The 25,867-nt window shown below is 42.5% G+C and overlaps 1 protein-coding gene across 1 annotated transcript in view; it reads left to right on the forward strand.

Moving 5' to 3' along the window:
- The window catches only part of NPLOC4 (NPL4 homolog, ubiquitin recognition factor), a 49,074-nt gene that overhangs the window by 9,805 nt on the left and 13,402 nt on the right, over positions 1–25,867 (forward strand). Inside the window, exons 4-12 of the mRNA XM_081899711.1 lie at positions 2,864–3,046; positions 5,318–5,366; positions 6,154–6,248; positions 6,918–7,041; positions 8,310–8,489; positions 12,848–12,934; positions 14,227–14,298; positions 15,656–15,782; positions 17,291–17,451. Coding sequence (XP_081755837.1) covers positions 2,864–3,046; positions 5,318–5,366; positions 6,154–6,248; positions 6,918–7,041; positions 8,310–8,489; positions 12,848–12,934; positions 14,227–14,298; positions 15,656–15,782; positions 17,291–17,451 — 1,078 coding nt within the window. The remainder of the gene's footprint in view (positions 1–2,863; positions 3,047–5,317; positions 5,367–6,153; positions 6,249–6,917; positions 7,042–8,309; positions 8,490–12,847; positions 12,935–14,226; positions 14,299–15,655; positions 15,783–17,290; positions 17,452–25,867) is intronic.

The raw sequence follows: 25,867 nt of genomic DNA on the forward strand, positions 1-25,867 counted from the left end.
TTCAGGTTTACATGGGTTGAATAATGAGCCCATTGGAAATCTGTGCTTACCCACTTTTGTTTAGAAATGTAGTAGAAGCAGCAAAAGCAGTAATATTTTACCATCATCCTGGAACGATATTGTCAAGTAGGTAAACCATTTTACAGATAAAAGCAGAACACCAGAAAACATTGTTTTTAGTAATAAAACGATCCTATTGTAGCATCTCGGACTTCCTGACTAACTGTCTTCATTACAGTTAATAGAATAAAGAATTAAAAATAAACCCAGAAAATAATAATATTAATAATAAAGTAATTTCAGTGCCATTAAAGGAATTCAAAACTATACTATTGCCTTAGAGTCAGGAGTAATTTTGACTGCATTCAAAGAAATAGTTTGCAGTAAATTAATTTTGTCTTTGACCCATCTCATCAGATCTCAGAAAAGCCGTCAATTTTGACATTAAAATGAATTTCCAACCTTGATCCATTCATTGATATTAATTACTAAAGGGGACTTCCATTTCTGCACAAGCAGCATTATTCCAGGAACTGTCTATTAGATATTTTGTGTAATTTAATCGTAATAATAATAGAATGGTATTTCATATCCCAATACACTGCTTGTTTTCTGACTTTTTTGCAGTAAGCTACATTTCCATCACATATGAAAATGGTCTCCTGGTTCCTTCCTACACCTCCAACACATTTTTGCCTTGTTTCTATTTTGCTTAACATCACAGGACTTAAATACCAGTATTGCCTTACAGTAGTTTCCCCTTATTGTTATAGTCTATGAGAATCTCTGGCATAAAACCCAGACTCTCACGGAGATATTGCTACCAACACCTTGCACCACTAACCCAAGCACATTAGTTCACTTGCTCAAAAACAGTTGATATTTTCTGGATAGTAGCCTTTTCCAAGTGCACGTAGCTTCTTATTTTTTATTATTTTATCTAAATAGAGCGCTCCTTCTCCAGTTCTTAAAGCTGTGGTCTGAGTCTGCTAAGCTTGGATGTTTCTGTTTAGGAGAAGAAAAGTTAGGCTTGGTGTAGCAAGGTTCTTTCCAGAACCCTGGCACAGAGCCGGCTCAGCTATTAAGCAGACTGAGGCGACTACCTCAGGTGGCAGAAGTCCGCAAGGTGGCAGAAGAGAGACTGGAACAAAAGAGACACCGGAAGCAGCCAAAATTGTGCGAGATCTTGTTGAGCGTGCAAGATTTCAGCAAGATCTTGCCTGAAATTGGTGCTGTTTATCTGCCAGCAGTGAAGGTGGCAGGGCAGGCAGAGAAGCAGCAGCAGCAGTAGGTATGGTGTTGGCAGCAGGAGGGCAGGGCAAGATGACACTTCCTGCTTTGCCTCAAGCAGCAAAATGGGATGTGCTGCCCCTACCCTGGTGAATAGCCTTCCCCCTGTCTGCTGTTCTTGGTAGCCTATCAATAACGATAGAAGGGAATGTGCTGTTTAGAAGGAGAATCTGGAAAAGCTTTTATGTTTTCCATGGATTCTCAATTGTTCCATCCCTGATTGGGGAGGAGAGATGGGAACATCTTTAAAATGTAGCACTGGACAGAAGTTGAGTGATTGTGCTCTGTTGGCTCATCTTGGGGAAACTGCATCACCGAAAACCACGTCTTTAAAAAAGCAGCATCATTGATTGGCGTAAATTAGAAAGAAACATCATGCAGAGAGCCAGAGATTCTTTTAAGATTGCAGTCCTCTGCACAGGTACTTGAGCACAACTAGATTTAACTTCCAAGTTAGCATGCACACGAATGCTCTGTAACTGATGCAGTGGTACCTTGGGTTACAGACGCTTCAAGTTACAGACTCCGCTAACCCAGAAGTAGTACCTCGGGTTAAGAACTTCGCTTCAGGATGAGAACAGAAATCACATGGCAATCACGCGGCAGCAGCAGGAGGCCCCATTAGCTAAAGTGGTGCTTCAGGTTAAGAACAGTTTCAGGTTAAGAACGGACCTCCGGAACAAATTAAGTTCTTAACCCGAGGTACCACTGTACTGATTTAGGCTGGATCCGGAGCTCCTGCTTGAGGAAAGGTGGGAGCATTTCCCCCCCTTCAGCCCCCTATGCCCCCCGAAAAGTTGCTCTGAAGGGTTAGAAGGACCATTCTACAGGGGACTACAAGGGGAAGGGAATGGGTAAAAAAAATTCTCCCTTCCTCCTCCAGTAGGAGCCTTCATAAGACCTTATTTCTTCTGGATTAGAAAAAGCCTTTCCCTTTGCAGAAGGGACACTCTAGATCCAACCTGTAATGTATAGTGCTAATGTCAAGACTATAGAACAGGCAGGTGGTCCCCCAGGCCTCTGAATCCGGACTCCTGTTCTCACGTAAGCCATACCCTCTTACCCCTAGGATCTACCCCACCAGTCCTGTTCCATGGTGAGTGGCCATGCAGGAGAAAATAGCTTCCTGTAAGGACCACTTATGGGACGCGGGTGGCGCTGTGGGTTAAACCACAGAGCCTAGGACTTGCCGATAAGAAGGTTGGCAGTTCGAATCCCTGTGACAGGGTGAGCGCCCGTTGCTTGGTCCCAGCTCCTGCCAACCTAGCAGTATCAGGCTTCTGTATACGCGGCCCGTCATTTCCCACCAGGTGCAGCCCTTGGAGCCAATATGGCGAATGTGTAGGCTACACATAATTGCTTGTGAATTATCAACACTGAGGCACTGGGGTGGGGTGGTACCTAAGTATGAAAGTGGTGTTCATTTTCATAATTGAAATTTCATAATTTCCATTTTCCCCAGAGTGGCTGGGGAAACTCAGACAGATGGGTGGGGTATAAATAATTATTTTTTTTAATTTATTTATTTATTTATTTGGTAATGGTTTTGTCACATTTTTGTCTCCAATTATAGGCATGGGGATATGCTGTTTCTCTTTCCCTCGAGTCCAGCTGGCTCTTCCTCTGAGAACATGGATACATCATCGATGTCTCAAGGAGTTCGCCCTCTAGGTGTTCCCCAGGTGGTAGAAGATGAAATTGACCAGTACCTAATAAAACAAGATGGAAAGATTTACAGGAACAAAGATCAGCAACAGTAAATACCATTGCACTTTCTCTCTGCACTTTATAGAGCAGTTCTCAAAGCTGCATAATATTACACGGGGACATTTACTGTTATAAGCTTTTCCAAGCCTAATTAATGTCAATCCATGCGATTCACCTTGCAGCACTCACTCTTCTCAGATTGCTGGCAAGCAGGTCATATGAAAAGGGACCAGGGAAGGGGCTGTATGGGTCTATTTCAAGGTTCTTTGTCAGGGGACAAAAGGTCAGGATTTTAAAGGTGAGGATTGCTGCATTGATATCTAGCCCAGATAGTGAACATAGTGGTAGGGACATCCTTAAGAAAGCCAGCCTCGCAGTTTGAGAACCCTTGTGAAAAAGCTACCAGTTCTGTCTCTGTGCTGTCCAAGCTGTAAATTAGTCGTTTATACCACAGCGGTTGTATGACTTGACTCAGTAATATTTATTTTATTTATTAGATTGATACACCGCCCTTCATCATAAGATCTCAGGGCAGTTCACAGAATAAAATACTGGATAGAAACAAGCAAATAAGTAAAACACAACAGCAAAACAATAACCCCCTTCCCACAAATGCATTTAAAAGGCTATAGAATATTAATCGGCCAAAGGCCTAGTTGAAGAAGAACGCTGGCGCCTCAAAATATATAATGAGGTTGCCAGGTGAACCTCCTTGGGGAGAGCATTCCATAAACGGGGAGCCACTACAGAGATGGCCCGTTCTCGTGTTGCCACCCTCCAGACCTCACATGGAGGAGGCACATGAAGAAGGGCCTCAGATGATAAACGCAGAGTCCAGGACAGTTTTATCTGGGGAGAGATGGTCCTTCAGGTATTGTGGCTCCGAGCTGTTTCAATACATACTGTTACCCAGTCAATACAGAATTTGCAAAAGTTATATCATGTAGTATGTTAATGGATGATCCCCACCGCACCCCAATAATAAATAAACCATCTGTAATATTGTAAGGTAATGTGTATGGTGCTGCAACAGCCCATCACTCTTGCACAAAAAGTGTTAGTGTTTTGGAGAACAATGAGATGACTAGCCTTGCTAGTCGTCGTCACATTTGAAGTTGGTTCAAATGTTGATGTTTCTATAAATACGAAAAACAATAAAACTCGCATTACAGAAAGGCTGTGTGTATATTTAGTTGTCGTTTCAAAGAAGCTGTGAAAATGGAACCCAGTGCACACAGTAGCAGGCGTCATGATTCTAGAGCCTCTGCCTGGTTTTATGTCTTTGTCTTTATGCTGCCTCTTTTTCTTTGAGTTGAAATAGCCACATACCTACAGAGATGTCACAGGTTTTGTCAATTATGTTGAGACTCCAGCTTAGAGTTACCATGTATTTCCTTTATGGAAGCTTTAAAGAAGCTTGAAACGCTCAGCTCTCAAGAGGAATATTGAAGACATCCCGTGGTTTGACCTGTGACTGGGAAGGGACATTGTGACTACCTGTTGGCCGCTTGTTCACTGTAACGATCATCCTATTGGTAGTAACTTGCAGAAGAGTTGGACTTAAAATTTAAAAATGGCATGGTTCAATTTAAAATGTAATAGCTCCGTTTTGCCCCTTTATATGACCTTGCATACATGTAAATCATTGCTTCGGTGAAGATCAAAAAGTGGAAGCCCTTGAATAGTGAACTTTTGTCTAGACATTTTTAACAGCAGTTCAGTGATAAAAATTGTGCTCATAAAACCATCAAAGGCAACATTCTCTGCTCTTTTGTTAAGAGGCTATGCCTAACTTCCTACATATATTCCTGGAGAATGTATTATGTTGTTGCTAGCAATAGCGACAGACTAACATTTATTAAGGAAGGAACCAACAGTGAACCAAGAAACTGATTCTTAGAAGGCTATATGAGTGCTGAGCGCTAGAGCCGTATTTCATTGAATGAGGATGCCCTGCCTAGTGTTTCTCATTATCCTTTATCAGCTGGTATACACTGCACCTGTCCTAAAAAAATAGCCAATCTGTGTATTGCAAAAAACTATGGTGTCTTAATTCAGCGCTCTAAATAATTAGTTTCTGATACCTGGTGGTGAAAACTAAAGCTAGATGATACAGTAATTTAATTAGCAGGTGTAGGCTTCTCTGATATGTTAATGTCTGACTATTATGATGATTATTATTTTTAAAGCAGACTTGCTGCTGGTTTTTTCCAGTTACTTCTTTTAAATTTGTTAACTCTGTAAAAAATGTATGAAAACTTCAGAGTGCTTTTCGGCTGCTAGGGAACATGGTTGTTGACTTTTGTTTCTCTTTACACAGATGTCGACATGGCCCGCTGGGCAAATGTGTGCACTGTGTACCATTAGAGGTAAGGAGTAAAACTGTAGCTGCTATGGTAATATTTTACTTGTTAAAATGTCCCCCCCCCCCGAATATAGTTGCTTTAATGGCAGCAATTGAGAGGACGCTGCTGAAACATTAATGTGTCCTGTCTGTGCTGATAATGGCCAAAGAGGCTGAACAAGTCCCTTGGATATATCTCGTCTGAGCAGTACTTGCATTTATCAGGCTTTTGACATCTGTTTTTCTGCAGTAGTGGATTGAGCAGGCTATATCACTAAATGCTCAAGCAAAGCTCTCTCTCCTCCTGCCCTCACTAAATTTGTGTGCATTTTGCTTTCTTGGCATTATGGATTTTCCGTTCGTTTGCAGAGGTGCACCTCAGAACAACTTGTGCTGTATTCTTATATACTGCAACAGTTCTGATTATTATTTCCTCTCTCAGTTGTGTAGAGATCTTCCAATAGAGACAAACGGGGACACATTCACCCGTGCCAGAGTTCTCCAGGCATGCTTGATCAGTTAGCCTTTAGCTCTGCCAGTTAAAAAGAAGAAGACTATTCTACCCATGAGACAGGTTGGGTTTCTGAAGACAATTTGAGTGGGGCTAACACTTCTACTGTCTGGAGAAAGGCCTCCACCATTCTTGTCAGGCTAGTAACAGCTGTGGAAAAGAAGCACAAAGCTTTCTGATTCTTTCCACATTGAATGCTAGCAAAGGAGTTCGGACAAAAACATCCATTTGTTCAGTGATCAATGTGTTATCAAGTAGGTGTCTGACCTGGTTTTCCTTTGTGCATTTCTTTTTTTGGCAGCCTTTTGATGAGGATTATTTAAACCATCTGGAACCCCCTGTGAAGCATATGTCATTCCATGCCTACATCAGGAAACTGACCGGAGGCGCAGACAAGTAAGAAACCTGCACCTTTTCTTCAGAGAAAACTCTTTATAGATGATAAAACAGAATGTGAAAATCCTTAAGATTATTTATAGCCGGGGAAACTAATTCACTTCAAGCAGTGGCAAAAAGGTAATTTTCAAAACAGTTTTGCAGAGGGGAGGAAAGATTGAGAACTTTGTAGTTATTTCCCTCCCTTAATCAGCAGATCTTTTCCTAAACCAGGACCACAGATTGATGCCATTGGCATTGTTTTGTGAAGGGGGGTTGCATTTATTTAAGTCAATGAATTGTGATCTCATATACATTGCAAGAACACTGCAAGGACTCTGTACACGCACAAAAGAGGTGTGAGACGAAAGCAACCTGCAGATGCTCTAGTTGATGTTGATCTTTCACACACAGACTCCAGTCCATGTGTCGCTGAGTCCTGTATCCCTGTTTCCAGCATGTCTTGACATTTTTGCTAATGCCAGCTATAATGAGGGGAGATAGGTTGACTTCTGCAATGCATTGCTAGTTACACCCCACCCCCAGATTTACACTTGGGCCTGGGACATGTTGTGCGAGCCTGACGAAATGTTCTGATCTGATGTCTGTTGCACACCACTCAGCATAGGAGCTTCTTTTGTTTTTATAAATACTTGGGTGGTAAGTATGTCCTTTGTTTTCCCTGTTTAGGGGGAAGTTTGTTGCCCTTGAAAACATTAGCTGCAAGATTAAATCTGGGTGTGAGGGACATCCCCCGTGGCCAGAAGGCATTTGCACTAAGTGCCAGCCAAGTGCCATCACACTCAACAGGCAGGTAAGATCAGAACAGCAGAGGCATTTGTTATGTCTGCTGTTTTTCTTTTTGGAAATGAATGTCCAGCTTAGATTTGGGTGCGTTTTTCCCTTGGTGTAAACACGGTTGGTTAGCTTTTGCACAGGATGACAGGGACACGTTCTTATTCCTTGTAACTGGAGGACTCATGTTCTTGGCATGAGATAGGAGAGGAGCCTTTAGTGGATTTGAGAACCACCTGCTCAGATTTCTTAATACGATCACAAAAAGCTGTGGACTTGTAAGAATGGAGTAAGTGGTTGGTGAAAAGGGATCTAGGTGTTATTTTCTTTGAATTCCTGTAATGTATACTGGCTCTGTTCAGTCATAATTCTCAACTGGGTTTTAGATTTAACGTGAAGGAACCTCAGGCTTATGAGTTTTGCTTCCTGCTCCTTTGGGTCAGCCACAGCGAGGGAGTTTGGAAGCTCTTGCTTCCATTTTCAACTAACTGATTCATTATGTCCCAAGCCAGGCATACTGGTTAGTTGATTTGGGAGAACAAGCCAACTTAACCAAGGTCAATGACCCTTGCTTGTTTCTGTAGACTGTAGTTAATGCTAACCACGGTTTTAGCTTTGACTATCACAGTCATCCATGGTGAACTGAAAATATAAATGAAAGCTTCCATCTTGTTTCTCATGGCTCCATCGGAGAAGGAAGACAAATATGTGAGTCTAAGGCAGGGGTCGGCAAGGTTTATCTTGCCTGGGCCAAATCAATCCCGCAGAGATCCCTCTGTGGGTTGGATTGCGCACGCGTGCTGGCGATTTTCAGTGCTGCGGAAGGCGAGTCCCCGCACTGCACTGTGATGGTTTAGCACAGCTCAGTTTAGGGGCGGCTTGTGGGCCAGTCAAACGATTTCTGCAAGCTGCTTCTGGCTCATGGGCCTTACGTTGGTGACCCCTGGTCTAAGGCTCATGTATAGCACTAAACCATGGTTGAGCATTAACAGCTGAACTAGATTGCTGATTTTCCGTGTGAGAACTATTTTGTTAGGGGGGATGGGTTTTGAAAAAGTGGTAGAATAGTAGGGGCAAACGATTTCTCTCCACTGTTTTCCTCACTGATCCATAGCCTATACAGCCAAGGCAAGTCAGTTGAGAATAAAGAGGTGTCAGTCTGTGAGACAGAATTGAGTTAGAATATAGGAAGCTCAAATCTTATGTAGACTGGGTGACTGTGTTGAACATCATTGATCCTTATCAAAGGGCTTTGCTTGATACATTATTATGCTTTTCAAACGGCAGAAATACAGGCATGTGGATAACATCATGTTTGAGAACCATACAATTGCAGATCGTTTCTTGGACTTCTGGAGGAAAACGGGAAACCAGCATTTTGGGTATTTATACGGGAAGTATACAGAGCACAAGGACATCCCTCTAGGTATCCGAGCTGAGGTTGCTGCCATCTATGAACCTCCACAGGTAACAGATGCTCCGCTGTAAAATGTCTTGGTTTGCTCCATTTGGAAAGGCGCCTGGGAAACAGAATAGACCTTAGCACTTGCTGACACTGGAGTAAAACTGTCAACTTTAAAGCATGCAGCTATTTTGTGGTGACGAAGCCTCTCCACAAATGGCACATGTGTCAGCTTTGTGACTTTATAGTCCTGATACTGTGCATTTATATATGCAAGTAAGTTCTCACTGAGCTCAGTGGGGTCTACTTCTATGTAATTGTGCATGGGGTTATGACTCACCGTATTTCGGAGGCGAGGCAGTGGTACTGCTTCATACCCCATGGAGAACCTGTCTTGCCCACAGCATTTGTAGCCATCTCTGCAAAGAACCTGTTTATTGTTTGCTTTGGCCACCTTGAGAGAAGCTACTACCAGGGCAAACAACAAACAGATCACTGTAGTTTTCGCACTATAAGACGCACCAGACCATAAGACGCACCTAGTTTTTAGAGGAGGAAAATAAGAAAAAAAAATATTCTGAATCCCAAAGACATGTTCTGTTACATAAGCTGGCTGATTGTGGGTGTGGGTGGGTGTGGAGTACACACACACACAACACACATAGCCGCACAAAGCCTCTTCAGGACAGGGGGAGCCTTCATCCCGCTGCCCTGAAGAGGCTTCGCGCGGCTAAGCCAGAAGCTAGAACAGCGAGAGGGATCGCTGCGCAGCGATCCCTCTTGCTGTTCTGGCTTCTGGGATAGCTGCACAGCCTGCATTTGCTCCATAAGACGCACACACATTTCCCCTTACTTTTTAGGAGGGGGAAGTGTGTCTTATAGAGCGAAAAATATGGTATTTGCAAATATGGCTGCGACACTGCTGTGGACTAGACAGATTGACTGGGGCAAGGGGGCAGCAACAACCTCTTCTTTTCCCCTTTTCAACAGAGCTCTAGATGGCAGAAAAGGGTAATTGAAAGAGGCTCTGATCTTATGAATATTGCACAAAGTCCCATTGAAATTGATAGGATTTAGAGTGCAATCCTAATCACATTTACTCAGAAGTCCTGTTGAATTCAAAGGAACTTAACTCCCAGATAAGTGGGGTTCATTTTGCAGCCTTGGGGAGCAATCCTAATTGACGCCCCCTTAGCCTTGTAGCCACCACCATATCCTCAGCCTTCATCACATGTGAAGATGTTGGGCATATTGTTGTGCAGTGATTGGGCCCAGTGCCTTCTGGATTCCCACGGATAAAAAGGTGGCAGGGGAGCGCCAATGCTTTGCCCTGCTGCACCAGCCGCTATTGGACTATAGCAGCTTATGGTGGACTGGAAATATTTGAACCTGTATGGTCGTGTAAAGTCACTAGGTGGCACCAGCAGCTGGGTCTCATAGCTGCAAGAGGAAGTTGAGTAGTGTGATTCAGATGAATGCTAAGGGGGAACTACAACTTCCCAACGGAATGGAAATTTCTAGTAGAATAAGTTTGTATAAATATATAATTTTCTAAATTAAGGTAAGGGAGTGTCTACAGGCACCAAGCGAAAACATTCCTCTTTAACTAGGCCTTTTGCTGTTAAACAATCTATATAGCCTTTTCAATATGGATGTGTGTTATTGCACATTTTATTATTATGTTATGTATTTTGTGTGGGTTTTTTTTGGTCATCTGCCCTCCGATCCTTGAATGAAGAGCTGGGCTGCTTTCAACATACATAAAAACGTAATAAAACACCAAACATTTTAAAACTTCCCTATACAGGGCTGTTTTCAGTTGTCTTTTGAAGGTTGTATAGTTACTTAGCTCCTTGACATCTGATGGGAGGATGTTCCACAGGGTGGGTGCAACTACCAAGAAGGCCGCTTGTCTTTATAGTTTCTCTGCCCATTATTAGCATCAAAATATATAGCATTTTCCACCATGCAACTTTAACATAGTGACCAGAGAGCAGCAAGTGAGGATACTAGGACCAAGTAGTTTTCACAGTACTTACTAGTGTATCAGGTTGTAGTTGAGGAAAGAGGACAGTCTGTTGTCCTACGATCCTCCTTTGGCCATTTTATAAAATGCTGTCTCAATATATAGTGGTGACCTTGGAAGTGTTGGTGGGGAGCTCCTACTGAGGAGGGAGCTCCTTGCTTATGCATAAAATATATGTCTGTTGGGTGATTTGAGACATGCAAGCAGTAATAATTCATTGGTGCGCTGTTCAGTGGCAAGATTCATGAGTTTCTGTTAAGTTGCAAAATAAACTTACATCAGCGCCCTTGAATCCTCTGCACACCATGAAGCTAAGTGTTGAGCACTTTGTTCGCTTGCCAGTTTGTGTGTTTTGGTATTGCATCATGGTGCAATGTGTAGAAACCAACAAGCAGCCATGCTAGAGGGGTTGTTCTCTGGTTTTGTGGCTCCTGTGTGATTTATCAGAGCTGCACTAATGCTTGTTCAGCCCAAGATAAATAGATAGCGTCTACAGTTCCCATTTTAGATTCGCGATGATTGGCAGCTATTATGTCGCTGAAACCAGGTGAATTAAAAGCATTGAGTTTGGAACTGATGCAAACACTATTGCTGTGATTTGCAAGAGAGGCTGTGTTCCTTGGTATCCTGGCAACCCTTCAAGATCTCTGCTGGCTTGGCCAAAGGCAGACAAGAGTTATAGTAGATCTGAGACATCCTTGATCCAGTTCAGTCGCCCTGTTAGTTGAGATACCACCTGATTTAATGCATCTGTTTCATCAACAAGAAAACTTTGGGTGGAAGGTCTAAAAATAGCTGATGTTGCCTGTCAGTTAAATACAAGCTTATTCTTTCTGGAAGAGAAAACCCAGCTTGTCAAGTATGTAACAGAATATGGTAGTAGAGTTCTAAGGAGGAAGAATGGGAGGTGTCAATTCAAAATATTGATGGAGGATGACTTTTGATTGTTCCCCTACATTAATATATATTTAATATATTTGCAAGTAGAACAGTGCCACAGCAAAAAGTCAGCCGGGCTTTCTCCCTGATAAGTTAATTATTTACTTGCTGATGAACTTTCACATGGGAAAGCATTCAAAACAGCACCCCCACTATTCAGTCTGAAGTGATATTTGGTCAGTAGAGCATGGGACTCTTAATCTCAGGGTCATGGGTCAAGCCCGTTAGGCAAAATACTTAGAGAAAAACTCTGACTCTCAAAGCATGTTTGAGAGAGAATCCACAATCCAGAGAGAAGTCTCTGCACTCCTGAGATATATTCCTGAGTGCTTTCCCATATTTTATGCTTCCATATGGCACAGAATTTGACTTTTGAGATAGAGACTAGCTTGAATGTGAGGTGCTTATGGCAGATTTTTATAGCATGCGAAGGGAAATTATCACTGTTAGCTGCCTGTTAAATTTTCGTATCAGTATTCATATAATACAAATAATGAATCAAGATTAAGGGGAAGAATCGTAATTAAAAGTTTAGTCTTAGGAAACACATATCGTACCATAGGGTGGTTCATAAGTATTTGGAAAGAAAAGAGGCTTCTAATAACTATATAGAATTATTGAAAATCCAGCCTTCTGTTTTCAGTCAGATAAGTAGGAAGCTAAGGAGCAGGGCAGAATTAGATAAGAGTGTTGAAGTTGGAAAGGGAGGAGAGACTAGAAGATAAGAAATCTGTAAATTAGAGACTAGAGAATAAAAGGTCGTGGGTCAGGTGGCTTAACTTAAAATTAATTAATACCTTGTGACACATTAACGTCCATCCATCAAAAAAATATTGCTGGGTGCCCTATATAGGTAAGGAATCCAATGTTAAGCAAACAGTGATGGCGAGGGTAAAATTGCCAATGCGTGAGATACTAGAAGGATTTCTAGATCACAAGCTTTAAACACAATTTGTAAGAGGCTTTGTTTTTTTAAAAATACTTCATTTGCTCCTTGCTTAAGAAGATTTGATGCAACCCCAATGGGGATCACAGCTGGGCAGAGTGCTGCTGAGCTTGAGTCCTGCTTCTGATCTTCCTATGGACATCTGCTTGACTAGTGAGAACAGGATATTGAACTAGATGGGTCATAGCCTCATCCTTCAGGCCTCCTCTTAGATTTTTACGGGTGAAAGAATGTAGGTTTCTTTACAGTTATGTGTTGGGAAATGACTGGTTTTCGTAGAGAAGCATAGCTCATTGTTTGTTCAAATTAATATTCAATAGAACCAGCAGTCAAAAGCCTGGTGTCACACGTATCAATGTAACTGCAGCGAGACACAGCAGCTTGTCAATATTCATTCTCCTGACATTCCTATCGTTTCTTTCTCGAGAATGAAACATTTTGTCTCCTTGGGATGCTAAATGTCCACCCCTGTTTGCAAACTGGTTCTCTGTTGCTTTTCTCTTTATTTTCAGATTGGTACACAAAACAGTCTGGAACTCCTAGAAGACCCAAAGGCGGAGATTGTGGATGAGATTGCAACCAAGCTGGGCCTGAGGAAGGTAATAAAAACGTGTGTGGGCCAGGATATAGGGGAAAACCTTTGAAAGGAGCTGGAAGGTTGGCAAATGTACGGGATCTGGTTTGTTGGAAGCTAATTGGGCTAGTGTTGTTTCAGCATGCAGGCTGTACTGGAGGTTTTGTGACCTGTGCAGCTTTTTTCTGCTGCATAGTCCTGAGCCAATATGAAACTGAGTGGAAAGTGTGGGTTGGTGTAGTTAAGCAGATCTGTGTTGCCAGTAGCACATGCAGATGTGGTCGCATAGTTTTGAATTCCTCAGTCTGCTGATCAGGCTCCTGCTTATCAGCTGTTTATTATAAAGGCAGGTGAAGCAGGAATCTTGGTGCAGCTCCTTAAACAGTGCCCCAGCTGTGCCTTTCTGATATGACTGGGGTAGAGAAGATTTCCCCTCTTGGAAATCTCCTCCTTAATCTGCAGACTGTCAGCTTTTTAATAAATCCTGACACCACCCTTACGCAGATGCCTTTCAGATCCATACTTAGTTTTCTTGCCTTTATGAAGATACTGCTTGTGTTGCAAAAATAAAGGATAAAATACATTGCTTCCTCACCCTCCAAAAAGGGTTGAGTGGGTCATATAGGGCAGATTAGTCATTCAATTTGGGTTTATATAAGGCATCTGTGTTTAAGAAACAAAACAATTTGTTTTTGTTTGAATCTAGCTTTTGTTTTATCCTGGTTTTATGGTTATTTTGCTATACAGATCATCACTAATAACATCTACAAAGCATATCAGGTTTAGCTCTTGATATTTGTTGCAAGTGTAACAGCAACATCTGAACAGCAACTGAGTGCTTGAACAGTGAGCAATGGATATGAATACTGTATGGATCTACATTTCAGAAAGGCTTGCACTTATTTAGCATGATCAAGTGGGATTCAGGAAATAGGAAATTTGAGAGGGTTCCCTTTTAGATTAACCAGCATAGAAACTTGATACCTTGAGAGCACTTCTGTGAACTGCTTTTGACTCTACAGTGTGGACACAGAAAAGTAAATGTATTTTTATGGGCAAGGTGCGGAGGAGAATCCCTGCAGTCTCCAGATCTTTCCGTAAGGAGGCATAAAACTGCCTGTCTCACCAGTTGTCTCTGCAAATGTGTGAATTGTATTCAAATGAGGTCTGTGTAGCTAAGGGAGCAATTTCCTTCAGGCTGCTGTTGAGCAGGCTTTCTCTAAGAGCTTCCTCTAGCCAAGAACATTTTGTACCAATGTGGGAAGGTCATCTTTAAAAAAAATGGTAGAAGAATAAAATGAGCATTTGTGTTTTAAGGTTGGCTGGATATTCACAGATCTGGTCTCAGAGGATACGCGGAAGGGGACTGTCCGGTATAGCCGGAACAAGGTGAGAAGCGAGCTTTTTCTTTTTTGTCCTTGCACTCTTTTATTTGCAGGCTTTGAAGGGGGGGGGGGGAACCACCTTAAGCAGAGAACTATGTGTGTAGATTGATGCCTTGCTTTTAAGGGTGGGCCTTCTTTATTAAAATTAGAATAATGCATGAGTTTGGAGGGAATTTAGAGGAGCCATGAATGATTTAGAATGGAGCTTTGTACGGATAGGATGTCAGGATGGTTTGAAATCTGTCTGGATTCTTGGATACCTGGCGAAGGTGCACTACAAACACAAAATCCTAGTTCTCTTTCCCTTAAATACGACTTCACTTCATCTTGCTTGTTTTTAAAATGTTTCAGCAGCGCCAATACCATAAGATCCCATTGTAACTTGTTCTTGTATCTATCTAAGCTTACAAGAGTGCTTTTGTATACCTTCCTTGATTTTCCAAATCTCCCGCAGCATTGGTCACAGGAAGCAAGCTCTTATTCTGCAGTTTGTTTCAACCCAGCACATAGCAATGTTCCACATACCTGATTATTGTTAATGCTTCCCTCTGCTGGATAATTTCTGTCTAGTTTTCCTCCTGTCTTCTGAATCCTCTTTCTAGACAGACTTAACACATTTGCTGCCCTTACTTGGACCTTCCATAGTGAATTATCTCAACCAACCACTATTCTGTGACCATAACCAAGTACCATAAGCTAATAGTAGGCTTTGCCTACTTCCACTATAGTGAAAATCAGGCAGAAATCTAAAACAGCCTGCTTGCTCATGATGAAGTACACCCCATTGCATTATTCATTTTATAGTTTGATCACACATTGGGGAAATTAACCTTTCACGGGGAAGTTATTGTCTGGGTTCTCCTTCTGCCCTAAATTTGCCACCTCCGTTCTTTACATCAACCAGATGTGAGCATGAAGACCTTGGACCATATGTCAGGCTCAAGATGTTTTTCACCTCAGCTTGTAGACTTTCGTTAGATTCTGGGCAATCTTAACTTCCGCGAATCTGAAAACCAGTAAATTTTTTAGTTGTCATAGTTCTAAAGAGAGCTCATAAAACCTGTGTCCTAAAAGTTCAGCGACCAGAAGCCAAATAAACTTGCCTGATTTATTTCTCGTTTTAAAAAACTCCTTTAAAAAGCTTGGTTTTCCTAGTATGATAGGAATTGTTTGCTGAAACTAAAGCTTTGCAGGTTGTAGTGCTTATGCGTAGTGATGATTTTCCAAGATGGTCATCTGTGCTAGATTTAGAAGTTACTAATCCATGCTTCATTTTAGAAAGCACTTCTGGGTTACCTTAAATGCCACTTGTGCAATGGCTCCGTCTCTTTAACAGTGTCTTGCCTTCTCGCCTTCTTTAGGATGCTTATTTCTTAAGTGCAGAAGAGTGCATCACAGCTGGGCATTTTCAGAATCAGCACCCAAACATTTGCCGCCTGTCCCCAGATGGTCACTTTGGATCCAAGTTTTTCACTGTGGTGGCTACAGGTAAATCAAAACAAAATGCAGCCTCTTTTGCAAACACCTGAAATGTTTCATAACCCTCCACCTCCACTCCATTAAAGCAGCAAGCTTTTCAGAAATTGAGACCAGTAAAAGAAAACAGTGTTTTTGGCCATGAGGTGGTTTCTAACTGCATGTGCTTAGGAACCCTTCGCAGGCTAAAAAAACCCCGCAAACCCAGGAGCACTGGGGCTTGCATGTATGCCCTTGCCGCCATTCTCTGTTTTTAAGCCTGAGTGTTTTCAACTTTAGTTGAAGAGGAAACCTCCTTCCCCTCCCCAAAATGGAGTTTGGTTATTTGGAAATGCTTATGTTAATAATGTTAAAACCGTATGTTTTTTGTGTGCATGAATTAAAGCCAGTCATTCTGCCTTCCCATTACATCTTATACTGGGGTGGGAGGTGCAGTTGCTGATAAACAATATGCATCTTTCCTTTCCTTTGGTTTAAGAATCTCCTTGACAAATGCCCCTCCATGTGCAATATTTAATAAAGCTTTTCAGTGGTACCTTTTGCTAAGATGAGGACTGTGAGATGAAGCTGAAATCTCCTGATTGTATGAGAAAGTGTTGCTTAGTGCTGCATGCACAAGAAAAGTCTACAGCACAACATAAAAATAACAGTGGCCTGGCCTGGCACTGTACTGTTCTCTGATAATGGTGGAAACCCAGTAAAACATAAAACTATTTGCGGGTGTAAATGTATAAACTGTGCAAATACATGTGACCTCTTCACTGTATGCAGTCATTTATGTGACTTCTTAACAAATCCCCTCTATCTGGATACCTCTCTTGGAAAGTTGTGTACTGTTTGCCATTTGAAACTCTTAAGCCAATACAGACTCAGAAGAAGAGTCCTTTGTACAGTCATACCTCGGGTTGCGAGCCCTGTGGGTTGCGAGTTTTCGGATTGTGGATCACACCGAACCTGGAAGTACAGTGGTACCTTGGGTTAAGTACTTAATTCGTTCCGGAGGTCCGTTCTTAACCTGAAACTATTCTTAACCTGAAGCACCACTTTAGTTAATGGGGCCTCCTGCTGCCGCTGCGCCGCCGGACCATGATTTCTGTTCTTATCCTGAAGCAAAGTTCTTAACCTGAGGTACTATTTCTGGGTTAGTGGAGTCTGTAACTCGAAGTGTATTAACCTGAAGTGTATGTAACCCGAGGTATCACTGTACAGGAACGGATTACTTCCAGTGTTCATGTATGCACAGAAGCACAAAATGACATGTGCAGAAGCGCCAAATTGCGTTACACGCGTGCGCTGATGCGGCGCTGCGGGTTGTGAGCGCTGCAGGTTGCGAACGTCCCTCCCGCATGGATCACGTTCACAACCCGAGGTATGACTATACTTAAGGCAGAAAATCTGGATTTGATGAACTTACATTTATTGGCTCAGCGACATCTTATATCCATTTTGAGTGTGCTACAACCTGTGTACATATATACCTTCTCCTTCTTGAGTGTCTTAAAGGTACCTTTTATCTCCAGGTGGTCCTGACAACCAAGTCCACTTTGAGGGCTACCAGGTATCCAACCAGTGCATGGCTCTAGTACGTGACGAGTGCTTGTTGCCATGCCGCGATGCTCCAGAGCTCGGCTATGCAAAGGAATCCAGCAGTGAACAATATGTGCCTGATGTGTTCTATAAGGCAAGTGTGGATAACCTCCATTGACATGTGGTCCTTTCCCATTTCTGGGAAAGGGGTATGGTTCATTCTCTTATTTTCTGTAAGGTAACTAAACAGTAGTGGCAAGCCATGGAGGGTGGCCCTTTCCCAATACTTAACGTCTGGAATTTCCTTCTGCCCTTGGGAGGGTGCTTAGCCTTCTCCTGAAAGGCTGTTGGAAGCCTAGGCTAATGGGTTTTCATGCCCAAGCTAGCTGTCAAAGAAAAAGGTGCACTAGCTGTTCTATCATCTTTCTCTGGGTTGATTGCTGTATGGGCAGCAGTTTTCCTGGCACCCCCTTCCTTCCTCTCCTACCTAGCTCTGGAGACAACCTGTCTTGTCTGCCCAGGGCATTGGAAGGTGTTGCCATTGAGTCATATCTCCTGTCTACATTGGCATGTTTGGCCCATGTTGTTCAGAGCAGTGCATCAGCGTTGGGGAGCCACCTAAGTCAAGATTCTGCCATGGCTCCACAGTTGCTGCTTTTGATGTTGTCTCTATCGGATCCACAACAACACCTCTGAACCTTGACATTATAGGGCAGGCATAGGCAAACTCGGCCCTCCAGGTGTTTTGGGACTACAACTCCCATCATCCCTAGCTAACAGGACCAGTGGTCGGGGATGATGGGAATTGTAGTCTCAAAACATCTGGAGGGCCGAGTTTGCCTATGCCTGTTTTAGGGGGTCATCAGAACAGTAAGCTGTTGTATTGACTGAGTATAATTTGGAGCATGCATTCTTGCACATACACACACAAGCTTGCAAACAGCAGTTCAGCAATATGTATGGAAATACAGATTTGCAATAGTTTCTTGTATAAATAAGCTCAATTTCCCTTTTCTTGAAAATCCTCCTATCATACTCCAGATCCTATTCAGCTTCAGTCAGAGGTAAGCTACTTTGTGCCCCCTATCGGGCCCTCTGAATTAATGATGCCACTTGTGTTTGGCTGTGACTGCCACCCCTCTTGTTGAGTTCGGATTCCTGACTAATGTTTGCTGTTTCCTTTGCCCAATTATGCTTAGGTGAGATGCTCAGTGAAGCAAAACGATGCAGCAATAAAAGCTGCAGGTTTCTGACAGTCAGCGAGAATAGTTTTTGTTACGTAGGATATACTTATAAGACACCCGGTGAGCAGCATCAGTTGCTGCATAGTGACAAGTAGCAAAATAGAAAACGTGGATTCAGAGAAGGTAAATTTCGTGGTGGGAGGGAGAGGGAGGGAGGATGAGAGCTTTGAGTGGAGAACAATGTAAAAAAAGGCATGGGTAGATCCAGAAGATTGGGCAGCAGGTAGGATAAAAATAATTCCTCTGTTCTGTTAGTACAAGCAGACAGCATTTTTCTTCCCCCCCTTATGTCTGCCTTATATGTTGCTATTCAAGAAACAAAAAAATTGAGATATTTTCAGTACTTCACTTTGTGTGTATGTGTGCTTTCCAAACCAGAAAATTCTGAAGCAGACTTTAGAAGACTGAAATCTGATTACTCTCTTCTTTTTTTAGTATTGTGGGTTTTTTTTATCCTCTCAGCAAAAGTCTCCCTAAGATGGCAGCATTTTGTAAGCAGTAATTAGTATGTGCAGCCGACACCCAATGCACAAAGTGTTGACGGTGGCACTCCGGAATGGGAATTTACTAAGGCCTCCGCTATCAGTCCCACTTCTGTTTACTTGTACAGTGCGAAGCCATTTTGTGTAGGGTTCTCACTTACACTTTTCAATCCTGCAGTACAGAAATTTCCAGCTATGGCTTGTGACTCAAAATTACATTGCTTCTACATTCTTTGAATACAACCTTGCCTGGCTATATAGCTGTCACTTGAATTGATCACTGAGCCTTTAAAATTCAGGCTGCTCGGAAATATACTCTGGAATTCAGGCAAGTGTTTCAATAATCCTTGAGCCAGATGCAACGTAATGAAATCACTGGAAAGTTTAGTAAATTCTGTGTTTAAGGACCATTTGCGCCTTGATAAATGTGGAAGACCTGGCTCTTTAGACAATACTTTATCACAGATTTTGTGAGTGACAGCTTCATAAAGGATCGTTAAGACATTGTCTTGATGCCAGAATATCTCTGGTAGGCTCTGGCCCTGTTAGAATACGAAGCACAGCCTTAGTCGTCAAGTACGGCTTTTCTTATTTTATTTGGCTGGTTATACTTCTATACTTTTCAGTTCCTGCCTTGTACAGTAGGGGAGAGATATTGTTTATGCCATATGACTTTATGACAACTTAGCGGGAACAACTTGTGGTCACCTTTTACATATTCATTCACAGAAAACACAGGAGCAAAATAATCCAAAGGTTCTGAAAATAAAATGTTTTCTTTTTTGAAGTCCATTCACTGCGTTTTGAACTTTTCACTCTGTCAAGGTTATTTTACCGTTCTTTTCGTAAAAGGCAGGTGTGTTGAACCGAAGGTGAGACTGTCTCAGAAGGCTTGCAAATGCCCTTTAATGGGGAGTTGCTGCAAGGATGAGCTCACATATGCTTATAGATTCCCTTCCTTTTAATATATGCTAGTTGGCTCGCTTTGATGCAGTGCTTATCTGGGGTGCTGGGCTGTTGGGCCAGAGAGGGAAGCTATCTGTAAGCCTTGGATAGTTGCCACCTGTGCCCTCATGGCGCCAGGTGGATTGATGGGAGGTTCTGGCCAAACTGATGCATGCTATCATTTGTATAAGTAATGAATGAATATTTTTCTGGGTGCAGACAAGTCATGACGACACCTCACTGCTGTGGTGTCTGACCCACGTCTGTAGTAGCTTTGTGGGGTTTGCAGGCTGTGTTGAAAGCTTACATTTCCCTTTAATATAGCACTATTCTGGCGTTCTTGACATCCTCCTTTGCTATCCCTGCAGCAAACCATTTTTTGCACAGACCCTCCTTTGGGCCTGTGGTTCAGAACAAAAGGTTGCCTTATTTTCTCCGTATTCTGTCCTTACTGTGGTATTAGGAGCACTTAACACTCAACGCCCCATTCTTGTGAGATGAAGGAATATATTTTGATCCAGGCCAGGGGTTTAGCTAAGGGAGGCTGTTGTCCTGCAGTGTTGGTTTATAACATGCCCAGAACAGGAAGACGTTAATGAGCTACTTGGACTAAATTATTTATTGGGGTAAAAGCTTTTTAAAGGTTGGTCTCTTGGCAGCCAGCTACTACAAACCAGCACAACTACCTTTCCAGAAAATTAGGAGAGATCTGCACTGGAGCTTTTTGGAGTGTGTGTGTGTGTGTGTGTGTGTGTGTGTATGGGTTAAGCACTCACATGAAAGAGCTTTTAGAAATTTGTTGGATCCGCCCCAAGAAGCCAATGTTTGTGTAATGTGGAGTACATTTATCTCACAAGGTTAGCAGCAGTTTAAATACAGCAGAAGCTATTGAACCCCTGTGTCGTCTAGCTGGGCAGGAGAACAGATGCTCTTTAAACTCCTGCAGGCAGAGAAGAGGTGATGTATGTAAAATCAGAGAGACTTGAAGCGGTGCCTATGTGAAACTTTGCTCATTGCATAAAGTATCCAGTCCTGGTATATTGTTTCTATACTTTTGGAAAACGTTATTTCACGAAGTTGTCTCAGTTGCTTGCTGCACAAAAGAAGCCCATGTTGGGATCAAAGCCACACGTCTAGTGCGTTACTGGCTGCAGGGCCTCAGTGAGCCTAGAGGTGCTTAAAGGGTAAATAACAGGCTTCTTCTCTCTTGAGCCATCCTTGGGTGGTGCGCATCAGTGCGTGTTTGTGGGACAGGGCCGGAGGCTCTTGCACCCATGACGGCATGTTCCAGCCATTGCTTGTTCCCATGAGAACAAGTATGACTCACTCATATCTCAAAAAGCACCAAAACAGGAAAACCAACAGCACCAGGTTTGCTCCAACTTTATGGAGCCAGGCATTTTTCTGACGCCTCTGGCCGTGCAAGACTTTTATGTCTTTACCACTCTCTTTATTTTGGCCCCTTAAAGACTAAATCAGCACTGGCAGCAATGCTTTTAACTGCATCTGGATGCTGAAATTTGACTGGTGTGAAGGGCTTGAGGCTTATGCTGGTGTGAACATTAGGAGTTTTGAGAACCAGAACAAAAAAAGCTGTTTAAATAGCTGTTCTCGCTGTTGAAGAACACTTCCTCCCCTCACCCACCAATGGAGAGAGTGTCTGGAATGGAAAGTCTGATTCCCTGTGTTATTTATTTCATGTATTAATCACTTCCTATGAAGCATCTCAGTACAATACAATACAATACAAACACGTATAAAACAATTACAGATATAAAAACAATTTAAAATCCAGTACAGAGACTGACTGAAATAAAAAATTTCCACTGAGGAGGCCTTGCTGAAAGCAAGAAGTCTTCAACCAATGTTAAAAAGACATCAGAGATTGTGCCCGTTTGATATGTAACAGGAGAGCATTCCAAGGGCAGGTGCTGCCACGCTAAATGCCTGATTCAGATACCATGTGGAATGGACTTCCTGATAAGATGGCATCTGCAGGAGGCCCTCTTCTGCACAGTGTAATGATTGCTTTGGTACATAATGGCTGAGACTGTCTTTTGGGTATCCTAGTCTCAAGTTGTATAGGGCTTTGTCACCGATTCCAGCACCTTGAACTTAGTCTGTTAGCTAAGAATTAAGGCAACCTTTATATCATTATTACATCCAACACCTGAGTAATTTGTAATGGGTTTTTATGCTTTATAAACTGCTTAGAAGCAGTTTGGCATCATGTAGAATATCAATTACTTGATAAAAGTACATTTCTCTTCTTTTCAGCTGGATGTGGGCAGGCAGAGTATATGTGACTTCATGTAGCACCGGAAATAAGAGTTGCTAGGTTAACCATTTATAATGGAGAAAGGCCTGATTGCATTATTTTCAAGAATGTAGGAGGCTTGAGTATGCTATCTTAGAAGACAATTCTTTCCTATCTCAACCAGTATCCTCTTTCCAACTTACTTAAGCTTGGAATGTATTTTGCCCTTGCGAGTCTGAATAAGAGAATTTCCTGGCTGAATAATACGCTGCGTTCCTTTCATAGGTCTTTATCGAATGTCAACAGAGACCAAGCCTAGAGGTTTTATAGGGCTGGGAGAGAACTTCTGACAAGCAGATGTTGTTTGACTTACATTTCGCATAACACTAGATGTCTATAAATTTTAGGTCTCCTTTCCTAAAATATATTGGCATTAGTTATCATAGCATAGTCAGATGAAATCACTGGAAGCTGTGAGAGCCGAACACTCTTTAAAATTTGGCATTTTCATCCATTTGCAATTTGCATTAATGGAGAGCAGTTCTCCATTTTTATGTTTCTGGGTGTTTCAAACACCTCCTCCTCTTCTTCCTGAAGCAGCATCCAGCCAGTCTGCTAAGTTTGACTTTCCATTATCTGGCTGTCATCTTATTGGGCACCCCTGTGAGTCTTATGCTCTTGAAGTTGGTTGCTGCACCGCAGGACTCCAGCTCTAGACTTATTTCATGGATGTCTCAACATTCCATCAAATGCAGCGTGCCAAAAAAGAAAAGGGGGGGGGAATCCAAAGGGGAATCTGAATTTTATGGATCCTTTGAAGCAGAGTAGCAAAGGTTTAGTGCTTTTGCAGGACTCTGCTCCCTTGTTGACTTTTGAAAAATACATATGATCTTAGGACCAATGCAAAGATGTCATCTTTCCCAGTGAGTTATGTTGTTGTTGATGTTCTAACGTCCAGGAAATGTTTGGGGTTGGTAGAAGATGAAAGGCACTTGAGGACACTTGTGTTACCGATAGACATTTGCCCCTTGCATCGTTCTTTTACAGACTGAAAAAACTGGATACGGTTTTGCATTTAGGCTGTCGCTTCAGCTTTGTATGGTACGCTGGTCTAAAGAATTGCCAGCTGCTAGATTTTAGTATGATATATCAGGTTTCCTCTTGTCAAGTCATTCCAGTGGCAATACTGGAAGGCCAAGCACTCTCTATTAAGAGCTGCCTGGTACTTGTTTTCTTCTAAAAAACCAGTACTCCTGGGTATTGAGTTATGAGCACTTGATATGTACGAGACCTTTAATTCAGTCTGGGTATAAATTGAGAATCCTGATGTTCTGTTGATGTTGCCTTGAGACAGGGACATGAGACGCTGAGCACATACTTGCTTGGTTGTTGGAAACATTCAGAATACTCAGGATTCCTTTGCCCAGCAAATGCTTATGATATTTGTCCAGCCTCTTCCCACTCCCCCATATTTATAGAGCTGTACAGGGTTCTTTATGCCAGATTTCCAGTGACATATCCACTGAAATGTTCTCATCAACTTTCCTAGTTCCCAGCTTGCCTTTTGCTTATGAAACATCTACTTTCTAGCTCCAAATAGCCTGTTGTGTACCCCATTGCTACAGACTAGTTTTCTGCCCCCTACCTACTTTCTCTGGCCCCAATATAACCCATTTATACACTTCGCTACTTTCTTATTTCTTTTTTAAGAGGAAAGCAGAAAACTAGCCAATACCAGGATTGCCAGTTCAGCCGGCACTAGAATGGGGGCTATTTATTCCCCACATTTATTCTCGGTGCAACTCCTCTCTCATGTGGAAGAGTGACCCTGGTGACTCATATTTCAGCTTGTCATTCCACATGCCTCTCCATCCTTCTCTGCAGTGCTGCTGTCTACCGACCTGTATCGCCTATCTGTACTTGCACATTTAATTGTGCTGGGGATAGGTAGTTTTGTCAGCCCAGAAGGTTTTCATGTAGTTGTGTCAAGGCACTGCGGACAGGATGGTGGTCCCAGACAGACTGGACAACGCGTTGTACTTCCGCAGCTGGAATTTTTTTAATGTTTTGCAACACGTTGCATAGAAGTACAGAATGGTGTATGTTGATAAAGCTCCCAAAAAAGGTTTCATTTAGTAGTTGCTGTGACTGTTCACTTAAGGAAACAATGTCTCGTATATTAAGCATAATTTGAGTCTCCTTTTCTATGGCTAAGGACCCCTACCCACTCTCCTGCATGTGTGCTATTAGGTAGCCCAATCCCTTCTAAAACTCCAGGCTATCTGGGAGTCAGAGACTGAAACCACATTGCTATTTCCAGGGCTTCCTCAATCACGGGCAGATGCTTTTTGGCTTGTCAAAACAGTCGCAACCATTCTCAGCCAGGTAACAAGCAGCCCTGTCATTTCTCGCTGGGGTCTGTAAAAACTTCTCCCAGCTGAAGCAGCAGGGTGGCAGAAGTATGCTGCTTCCAGTCCAAAGGTGTAGCTGAGGTTTATGTGTGTGCATTTTAATTCAGGATAAGGTACATATAGCAAGCTTAAGACTCTAGGAATGTAATCCTTTGCATGTCTACTCAAAATCCCGCTGATTCATTAGGGCACCCCCCACAAATAAGTCTGTATGGGGTTGTAGCCTCAATCACTTACATATAGGGAGTATTTGGGAGCCCAACAAAGTCCCAGTGTTAGGTCATCTATAATCCTGATTACCCCATTTTTGCCTTTCATCACCATAGAGTGCTGCAGCTGTGACACATGCAATTCATTACAAAAGTAAATAAAACAGGAAGTATCACAATGCCAACCCATTAGTTTGCGTAATTTTAGCTTACGAAATGCATTGTTGCAGAATGACGTGATGGCAACTCACTGGGCTTTTAAACATTTGTTAGACAAATTCATGGATTATAGTAAAAAAAATAATAATTATGGCATAAAAACTGAAAGGAGACCCATCCTGCCCGCAGACTTGCAATTTAGTATAATTCAAGTCCAACTGTGGGTCCGAAATGGGGTCTCTTCACAGCTGTGAGCCACGTTAGCTGAACGACATCTCTGCTTACCAGAGGCTGGAGACAGTGAAGTGGCTGCAACCATATTATGTTGCTTGTGAGCCACCAAAGCCATTTAGCTGTTGCGGCTGGAAATCTGGACCTTGATATGACCCAGCAAGGCAGGTTTTTCCCCCTTTCCTGCAGCCATAGATCAAAGCCCCAGCACTGTTGCTGTCCTCTAATCTCTAAATCTTAATTATTTTTTCATATAAAGGGTTACCTCCTGACAGTGTGCTTTCATAGAGCATTTCTCTTTCCTGCCCCCACCAATAGCTTTGACAGTAACACTCCTGCATTTAAGAGCTTGCCAAGGGCCTTAGTCATAGATGCATCCTTGACATTCAGAGATTTCTTGCCTCGGCTTGTTGGGTAGAGGAAGTTCTCTTGTAGCAGCTGCTTGCTGCTGTCATTTACTCCTTTCCCAGATATGCTAGTGGCCACGTATTGGCAATCTTTGTAATATTGAATAGATTGACCGGCTCTGCATACACATTTTGGTTATGAGTGATCAGTTATAAGGACTGTATCTTCAGAACAATCCACGCATTTGTACAGTGCTGGATCTTGAAATAATACACTTGAACTCC

The sequence above is a fragment of the Podarcis melisellensis genome, assembly GCF_964234715.1.
Source record: "Podarcis melisellensis genome assembly, chromosome: 2".
Classification (NCBI taxonomy): domain Eukaryota; kingdom Metazoa; phylum Chordata; class Lepidosauria; order Squamata; family Lacertidae; genus Podarcis; species Podarcis melisellensis.